This window comes from Argiope bruennichi, chromosome 10 (genome assembly GCF_947563725.1).
Source record: "Argiope bruennichi chromosome 10, qqArgBrue1.1, whole genome shotgun sequence".
NCBI classification, from domain to species: Eukaryota; Metazoa; Arthropoda; class Arachnida; order Araneae; family Araneidae; genus Argiope; species Argiope bruennichi.
Genome location: NC_079160.1, coordinates 8,120,384 through 8,130,681, shown reverse-complemented (window position 1 = coordinate 8,130,681; position 10,298 = coordinate 8,120,384). Strand labels below are relative to the sequence as shown.

The window sequence follows — 10,298 nt, the reverse complement described above, 5'->3', positions numbered from 1 at the left end:
GCATCAACCTATGAGCGATAAATTACGAGAAGAAAACAAGCATTTGTGTGCTTTTTATACAAAAAACTCGTATTATCGCCAATCTTTCTCTGTTAATTCATAAGTATCACATTTTTTGTTACTGTAATGAAACTCAAGGCTTTTTGTATTGTTCATTCAAATATCTATTCTCTTGTTTTCATTCAATTACTTAAATCTATGTCAACATGTTTTTTTTTTATTATTATTATTTTGCACTCCTTTAAATGAAATAAAGAAAAATTGAAATTAAACTAAATTAATAATTAGGGAGTCCTTGTAAATTTATAAAAATTTCAAATAAAAAAATAGAAATACTTTATTTATATGTAAATAAAAAAGAAAAAATACACACATTTATACAAAAATATACATTTTCCAAAATTTCTATTAGTCTCTCAAGGACTAATATTTTTAATATAATTTAAAATAACATTTAACTTAAATACAATAATTAGTTTAAAAAATTGTTATTGATGATTTTGTTTTGATGTTTTCTTCTTTACTATAAATTTTCTTTGTTTGTTAATATGTTTGTTTGGTGGAGCTTTGGATACTTTTAACATTTCCTTTTCTTTCTGAGAACTACTAGTCGAAGCAGTGGCTACTTGAAAACTTGCTTTTATGGCTTTGATTTTTTCTTCCACATCTGGAAGAGGATGTAATGTGTCCCATTCTAATATTGTTGACTGCAGTTCTTTTAAATGTTGAATCATTCGGTTTTTCCTAATATTTAGATCTTCAGTGATTTGAAGAGTTGTAACTATTGCATTTTTTTCACAAACTTGCTTTTCTTTTTTTTCATCGATATGTATAATTAAATTGTCTTCAATGTTATCTACATTTTGTAGTGAGTTATCATTCTTTTCTAATTTTTGACAAATATAATGAATATGTTTGCAAATTAAAAATTTTATTGAATAATCAATGCAGGTGCAAGACATAGAGTGTATGCACACATTGCATTGGTCACATTTTATTGGGCAGCATTCTGTAGCATTAATTTTTTCTACACTGTAAGTAAAAATTGATTCTCCAATTGTTTTCGTAATAATAAATGTATTTTCATTTAATTGAATAGAACTATAAATATCTTTCATTTCTATGCTACTTGCATGTCTCTTTCGAATTGAAATCATTTTATGAGTCAGCTTGCCTCTTTCTATTGATATAACTCTTGCCAGGAGTTTCTTAGCGATGGCATTCGTAATAACTGCGATTGATTTATCTAACCTTTTCATAACAATTCCTCCACTTTCTTCATACTTTATCTGGCGGTGCCACCTTTCTAATTTCATATTTGTATTTATACCTAATCCTTTTCTATAGCAGTAGGCCCACTTTTCTGGTCTTTTTTTGTAGGTTGTTTCGAAGTACTGAACAAAAGAACTTTCTTCTTCTTTAAATTTTTCGATCAAAGAATTAAAAGTTGTTGTATCTAATTCTGTTACAATATCATTCATTTGTTTTTTAATATTTTCCCTATTACAAGTTTTCACTTTTGAATTTATATTACGATTAATGTTTCTATTGACATGCCAAATACATAGCAGATGTAAAGGTTTAGAATTAAAAATGGATTCCCAAGCATTTAAAAATGAATTGGTGTCATCACTCATTAAAACTTTAGTTGTTAAATTTGGGATGCGTTTTTTAATGCTATCAAAGAAAGGCAAAAGAATGTCGCTTGCGGTTCTCGAAGAAAAAAATACAGCAACTGGCAAACCTTCATGATTTTCGTCGTGCACCATTACCGTTGTTAACTCGAACCCATATTGATTTGTTCCATGGGTCGAGTCAATCATAATGCATGCACTCTCGTATATTTCAAGCAATTTTTCTTGGGCATCATTCATTAGTCCAAATAAAAAATCGTTTTGACGTACAGAAGGATAATCTTGTAAAATTTCTCCAACTGGCTTATAAATAAGCACCGGATTTTTCTCGTCGTTTTTTAATTTTTTAACTAGTATGTCGATGGATGTAGTATCATCTTGATGCATAACTGTTTCCTCTTGAATTTTAAAGCCACTCTTTATGTTACATAAATCTTTCCTGGTTGTCAAACTGAGACGATTTTTTGGAGAAAAGTTACGTCTTGTTTCATCTAGTATTTTTGTCATGGGTATTCCGAGATGAAGATTTGCAGCAATATCTGTCCTTTCTTCTTCTGTCAAGCGCAATCTTCCAACCTCCATTTCATGTCCGACATGAACAGATTGGTACAAAACCTTTATTTCAGAAATCCCATAGATAGTTTCTGTACATACTTTTATAACTGCAGGGCAAGTGAAACCAGATTTGTTCGAACCCGACGCTTTGAGTTGGCGAATTTTTCCTCCCTTTGGCTTAAAGCAGCCACTGCGATGGCAGATGTAATAAGATAATTTTTTTCCTACATCTTTTTTTTCAGAGGAGTTTCGAAGTATATAGGACGACTGGCTTTCTTTCTCAATTCTCACTTTCCAGTTCAGAAAATCTTGAGCTGAGTAAAAAGTCTCATTGATGTAGTTGAGATTTATGGAATGTTGACTCTGCATATGCTCTTGCAATTTAACTATCGTCCTAAAAGCCCCACTACATAGTCCACAAATTTGATTGCTCTTGATGAGGTAATTTTGCTCTGGATGGAAATTTCTACAGTGAGCATTTAAATTTTTCCTTTCTTTAAACGTTATCCCACATTTTTCACAACTAATGGCTGCAGAAAATGATTTTCTTTGCTCCATTTCCAAATAATAAAATTTCACAATGTATGAAATGCTGTTAAGTTTATTATATTCTAATATTAAACATAATTAAATAGCCTTGTGCAATGAATGAACCGTTAGTCCGTGAAATATATCTCGGGATCGGGTAGTTTCGGTTCGCAAATTTGACGAGTTCGCAAATAACTAAAAAACTAGTAACTCTATGGCAAAGGATACCGATGTGCTCTGATTGGTTTAAGCCTTGGCATCTTTTTGGCAATGTTTTGCACACATAATAGTGTAATTAACGCTTATTTGGCTCAAACCTTGCGGTTTTCATTATTTTTATGAAAGATAGGAGTGAATTTCAACAAGATCTAATTTTTATTTAAATAATTGTATTAAATAAATATTGTGTTTAATAAAACATTAATTCCAACCAAATAGAAAACTATTTCAATCTCAAAAAACGTTTCTATTTCTAATTTATGAAACTATTAATATAAGTAACTAATGTTATTTATGCACAGAAGTATAAAAACTATATAAACGTAATTGCGAAATATATGATGCAGCAATTAAATACTTCTTATTTTTCCGTGATTTTCGTGCCATTATTAGATAATTTTATGCAGCCATTGAAACATTTGTTACTATCGTATCAACTACATATGGGGGGGGGGAGATGATTACTTAATACCCCAAAACGTATAAACAGAATATGTGATTTCGAAGCTAATTTTTTTTAGTTGCATCAAAATTGGAAACACAAAAACATTTGTATGAAATTGTAATTTTCATATTTCCTGAATTTAGGTTTCAGGATTTGATCTTTTTTGCTGTATATGTGTTCCAGATTAATATTACATGTAAACCATAAAAAAGGGGAGAGGAGATAAATGTAAATATTTCATTTATTTATATAAAAATATATTTCATAGTAATAAATAGCATTAAGAAATTTAATATATTTTGCAAAATATTTATTAGCACCGTTGACATAAATAGTTTTAATGAAAAAATGTATACTGATTTTTAAACACAAATTTTCTAAATACTTAGTCTCTTTGTGAACTATATTTATGCAGTATATCTAAAAAACTGAAAATGAAAAACTTAATTAGGACAAGATCTCTTTTTACAAATAAATTAAAACATTCATTCTAGTTTGAAAACTTTTGTACCTATTTATTTTTAAAAAAATAAATATTTTTTTGGTATCTCACAGTGAAAATAATTCATATGTATGAAATATTACTTTTTAATATCTCGTAATAATAGCATAACACTGATTATTTTTACAATTCTTAGATTGAAAAATTTTGTGGATTAGGGATACATTTTTCCGTAATGCTTTTCCTCTCTTTGTTTAATTGATAGATTTATGACTGATATATTAATACAGCTTTACAGAAGATAGAAAAACTATAAATACTTCCTATTTTTTATATTTGAAATTTAAAAAAAAAATAATCAATTTTTGATATTCTAATATATTTTATCATTTTTAAATTGAGGCACTTTGTTAAATCCCTTCCTCACTTCTCCTTTCATCCTTTGGCATGGCTAGCCAATTTAATTATAAGGATAAAAAAGAATTAAAAAAAAAACTCTCCCCAATTACATTAAATAGATGTCTAATCATAAGTATCTAGTGTTTTATATTTTAAATAAGCACACACTATGTTTTATGTCACTAACTGCTTCCATTTTCAACCAGAAAGGAAGATGAAAGTCCTTTGATGTTATGTGCTACCCAATGCCCCTTCTCCATAACTAGGAAATAATTTTTAAACTATATTTTTGATTTAAAAAAAATCATAAATTATGTCTTTTTTTTTCTTTTTTCTATACTTAAGAGCATCTACTTTGAAAACCATTTATTCAAGAGTTTTGAAGAGTGTTGCAGAATATAATAAAAAATAAGAGAAAAAAATCCACATGGGAAGAATGACTTCAATGCACAGGAGTAAGTTTTAGAATACACATATAAAGAATAACTTCAAATCCCATCAAATAACAACTCTAGTTTGATTTTATGAAAACTTTGATTAATATATGTGAATACATATAACATGAATAAAAAAAAAATCAGGATTCTTTGGCTTCAAAGGTATGAGGTTATTCATCTTCTGAAAATGCCTCGATACACAAAAAAGCAACTTGTAAGTACTTTTTTCAACTACTTTAATTTTTAATATATGTAGGACTCAGAAATCACTACTATTTTAGAACGCACATTTAATTACATTTAGGACATATATACATTAACATAAAAGAATTGAACATTCAGTAGATTTCGTCGAATACGTCGCGTCTCGTCTTTACTTTCGTCCAGATCCGTCTGATCTGACACGTCTTTACTCTCGTCCAGATCCGTCTGATCTGCCACGTCTTTTCTCTCGTCCAGATCCGTCTGATCTGCCGCGTCTTTTCTCTCGTCCAGATCCGTCTGATCTGCTCTACGTCTAACCAGCGTCAACTCCGTCTATCAACCAGCAGATGGCGCTCGCCAACAGGCGCTCGTCACTACATATATATATAAAAAATAAATTGAAAAATATATAACTTATAATAGTTTCATGAAATAAGTGCTATTTAATACCATAATAGTATTAAAATTTTATGCCAAATTAATACAAATTATTTTAACCCCATACAAATCCTGTTGGAATGTTCTAGTGCTTTTTTTAAAGCATTTATAAAAAAAAAATTACAACTAACAAACATATTTTTGAAGCATGATAATAATAAAATAAGTAAATTAGCTAGAAGTATAAATTAACTTGGAACAGATACACTCTTTTTAACACAGTGTGTCAAACTATGTTTTATTTTTGGATGATTTTTAGGTAACTCAGAGAAAATTCCACATGCATGTTCTTTTAAGACAGATGATAATACTCGCTTCAGTGGTCTTCCATTAACTTTAGTTTTTCTTCCACTATAAATTGATTTTCTTCTTGAAATTACTATAGGTTGGACAGGTATTTGATTGCCTCTCCTTCTGCTGCACATCAAAATTCTGCTTAAGTAGTTAAGATTTCTAAAAGGAGGGGGAAAAAAAAAAGAAGAAATCTAAGTAAATTTCTTTCAACTTTCATCATACAACTGAAGAAGTTAGTGGAAGAAAGTTCTACATGACATTTGAATGAATTAAAGAAATTTAGCTTTAGAATATATAAAAATACAAGAAAGCCACTTACAAAACCCCTTTTCATATTGAAACTATCTTATAGAATTTTCTAGAGAATAGATTCTAGCATATTATTAAAGATGAATGTATGAGTTTTCAAACTTCCATTTGACACTTTCTTCAACTAAACCAGACCAGACTGCTTTCAACACATGAAACTGACAAAGTAAGTTCTCTTTCTTTTAGATCATCATCTGTCATTACAATCAGTGGCCCATTTTGCAAATAAAAAACATTTTTCAGGAAAACACTCACAAAGAATTTCCACTCCTTCATGAAAAACAATAGTTTCTTCTGTATTTGTGATGATGCACCCAATATGTTCTCCTCCAGCTACATCTGGAGACATAAAAAAGTAAACACGACGATTTAATCTGTCCATGTGGCCAGATGCATCAACCATTATCTATCTTGAACCAAGAAAATCCATACTTCGCATCATTATCAGAGCCACTATAACAATTGCCAAACTGTTCTTTTCTTTTGAAAAAGCAGCTTTACAGAATGGTTGCTGATTGTAAGAAAAAAATATTTTTCAATTTCTCTGATGATATCACTTTTTTTTCATCACCCATAGATTTTCGTAAATTTATTATTCAGCAAGTGATTTATGACAGATAATGATGGTAGCTTAGAACTGTCCACACATGCTTCATAATCTTCATTAATATGAAGCTTTAATTTTATTTGCAACATCTGTCTTGCAAAAACTGCGGTATACCCTAATTTAAACAACACTATCAGATGCTTTCAGGTTAGCTCTGATAATGGTTTGAACTTTTTAACAGCAACACTATCAAGCAAATTATTATGCAAATACAAAAGCTTGCATAATGCAGGAAACTCTACAACTTCTGGAAGTGGTTCTTTGTGTTTTGGTAGTGAAAAGTAGCTGTAAACAAAACAATTAGAATATTTTAACATGGAGTTTATAAATTCCAAAAATAAAAGCAAAGCAAACTTAAGATTTTTAAAATATAATTCATAATAATATTAGAGATAAAAACTTATTATTGAAAATATAAGAAATAATTATTGATATTGAAAAATAATTAATTAAATGAAGGAGATATTAGGCATTAACAAATATTAAGAAAAATGTAATCTGATTTTTTTTAAAAATTAGTTTTATAAGTAACTAAGTGACAAATAAATCCAACAATCACACTAAATACAAATTTCTTATCTCAATCTTTTGACAACTCATGATAAAAATGTATAATAAATTCAATTTTATTTCTATGGAGCACAGGTTTAATCATAAAAATGAATTCATTAGTTAATTATTGATGAAGTTTTATATTAGAAGCTTAGATCACAATGTTTATAGAATAGGATAACCATTAGTTAAAAGTTACGAAAATAAAAATATTTTTCATGTACAGATTATATACATTACATGACAAATCAGAAATGTTTTATGTTTATTTTTATTTTATGCTTATGAATTTAATTTATATTTGTAAGCTATTAAAATAATTCAGAATTTCTTTTTAGTTAGGAATTTCATTTTACACTTAAGATATGTAATATTAGATAAGACTGGATTATGAAATATTGAAATTTGCTGCAAAGGTACTACATAAAAGTTTGAAACTTAAAAAAAAAAGAAAAGAAAAAAAGACAGAAATTTAAGGGCAATTCTTAAAAAGCCAAACTATGGAAATGTTGTTCCTGCATTGTAAGACACAGCAAAAATATTATTTTTTTTAAAAACTGAGTTCAAAAGCCAGTGCTTACCACTGTACATCAAGTATCTGCAATCTGTTTCTCAATAAATACCATCAATGTTTCATATATTTTATTATATATATTATTTGTTATTATTATAAATCAAATTTAAATAATTAAAACTTACCTTTGAATAGTAATTTTAAGAATTAAAAAGCAGCAAGTATTTTTACTTTCTTTCTTACATTTTAGTAACTGTAAAAATAGTTTTCATATAATTATTAATAATGAGAGCATTAAGTGTGGATGAATTTCAGTAGAAGAAAATAAATATTATTTATAAAGTATGAAGTAGTGTTTTAAAAATTTCAACTAATAATAAACCAATCTTAAGTCTTTTTTTTATTATTTTATTTTAACAATATTTTAAATGTGTCTAAAGATCATAAATTTATTAAAATCATAAATAAATCAATATTTTATTTCAATTCTTAACCCTTCATTGGTTGCAAATGGCCTATCAGGTACAGCTTTTAAATTCAATTCAGGTCCAGATCTGAAATTTTAAAAATGTTTTCTTAACATAAAATGTGCTCTTATTAATGAAATGTGCATTGTGCAAATCACAAATAACAGCACACACAAAAAAAAAATCACTGGATTTTCTTTTGTTCATCGAACTGATCGGAAGATTGAAAATAGAATAAAAAGAAAAAATATTTCCATACCAGGAAAATACATATAAACTATGCACCATTTGCAAAGTGCTGTGTAACAAGGGAGGCATCAAATATCATTCATGCCTCAAGCAAAATGAACTTTAGATCAGACTTTGGTTAAAAATATATGTCAATATATAGTAAAGAGTATGGAAGCTCTAAAACTTTTAAGAATTTGTAACATTAAAACAATTTAAAAAACATGAATAATAAAAATATTAGAATGAAATTTGCTGCAATTAAATATATCTGTAGCTAGACAGATACAAATATGTCTCTTGCCACATGCAAATAAACTTTAAATCTAACCTGTTATTATCTAAATAATAAAATAAAAAGTGTCTAAAATCACACATGTAATGTATTTGAAGCAATAAAATATGAAATATTAGTTATTACTTGTCACACATTGTACTGGCATATTAAGTCACATTTATAAACATTAAGGCACCCAGTTGATTTGTGTATTTTCTGAAAACGCCTGTTTCTGATTTTTATTCATATTCTTTAATCCATTCCTAACATATGTTTTACAAAAATGCAAGCAATAAGTATTCAAAAGAGATATATGAACTATTTATATATTTATAAATCTTGATATTAAGTTAATAACTAAACAGAATTCAATTCTCTGTTTTCTGAAAATTCCAGTTTGCCAAAAAAGAACTTCCTAAAAGTTTACAGCTCAAAGAAAAGTCAGAAATCTCTGGGCAATCCTTAAAAAATGAAACCATTGGGAATGTTGTTTCTTAATTGCAAGATAAGTCAAAAATATTGTTATTTTTATCCATAACAGAGTTGAAATATTCGAGGAGCAACTGGTGCTCACCACTTTACTACATTTATCTCTTTCTTGATACATACCATTAACGTTTCATATTTTACAATATGAATTTATAAGTGAAGTAATTTTTTTATTGCCACAAGTAAGAATTTTATCTAAATTTGAACTCTTTTTTTTAATAAAATTATATATTTTGTTTTCAGATAAACATAGATAAATTTTAATATCATATTTAAATTTAAAAAATCAGCAAAATAAATAGTTCGATTTTTAATTCATCTATTTTGAATCTCTATGGATTCAATATGTCTCCTCTTGTGATATTTCATATGCATATTCAGAGTGAATTGAAATGATTTCTATACCATTTAATTTCATTGAAAATACCTTAATAAATATAATACATTTCCAGATAGACATCTAATGGTAATAATTTTGATATAAAATTTAAAAAATAAATCTCTTCTTGCACATACATATTCAGTAGGAATTATAATGATTTCTATACCGTTTAATGTCATCGAAATATCTTAATAAATATAATATATCTGCATATAGATATTTTATGGTAGCTTGTAAAAGCTTGATTTTCAAGTCTTATTTTAATAATTCTCCACGCTAATTATTTATAATATCGGAAATACGGAAAACAGCCAAATTCCCATCAATCTCAATTACTATATACTTATATTTCTATGAAGATTTATTTTCTCCGTTTTGAAAAAGAGCAGACGAAAAAGAACGCATAAATTAAACTAAATAACACGTATTGGTTGCAGCAAATACAGCACAGAAAATTCTGTGAGAAAGAAATCTACCAATTAGAGCACGTCGGTATCCTTTGTCTGTACAATTGGCTAACTCCTGCAGTTTTGTAAACAAAAACTAGTCTCCTCCTCTTAAACCTTATCCCTACGAAAAAATACGTCATTCAATGGACTCCTCCGTCTCATTCACAGCGTGTTGTGCTTTAGATGCTAGTATTCAACCACCTAAATATTCGAGGCCAAATGTAACTTTCTTTTCTATTGGCATTTATTCTGCAGACGCCATCTATTCACAAAATATGCAACTAAAGCGAAAATTTAAAAAAAAAAATGTCATTTTACTTCATTTCCAAATCTAAAAAAAATATTTCACCTGAACGAATAGATAAAAAAAATTATTTTTAATAAATAAAAATTTAAAAAAATGAACTTAAATAAAATTTAAATCAAAGT

The 10,298-nt window shown here is 27.7% G+C and overlaps 1 protein-coding gene and 1 long non-coding RNA gene across 2 annotated transcripts; both read right to left on the bottom strand.

Moving 5' to 3' along the window:
• Positions 1-408: 408 nt before the first annotated feature.
• LOC129988992 (uncharacterized) lies at positions 409-2,747 on the bottom strand. Its single transcript, XM_056097291.1, has 3 exons — positions 1,175-2,747; positions 576-667; positions 409-423 (listed from the first exon to the last, which is right to left on the bottom strand). The coding sequence occupies exons 1-3, from the start codon at positions 2,745-2,747 to the stop codon at positions 409-411; spliced, it is 1,680 nt and encodes a 559-aa protein (XP_055953266.1).
• A 2,185-nt stretch (positions 2,748-4,932) lies between these two features.
• On the bottom strand, positions 4,933-10,141 carry LOC129987828 (uncharacterized). The gene is made up of 2 exons (XR_008785596.1): positions 9,897-10,141; positions 4,933-5,237 (listed from the first exon to the last, which is right to left on the bottom strand). It is a non-coding gene; the product is annotated as an uncharacterized LOC129987828 (long non-coding RNA).
• Positions 10,142-10,298: the final 157 nt, after the last annotated feature.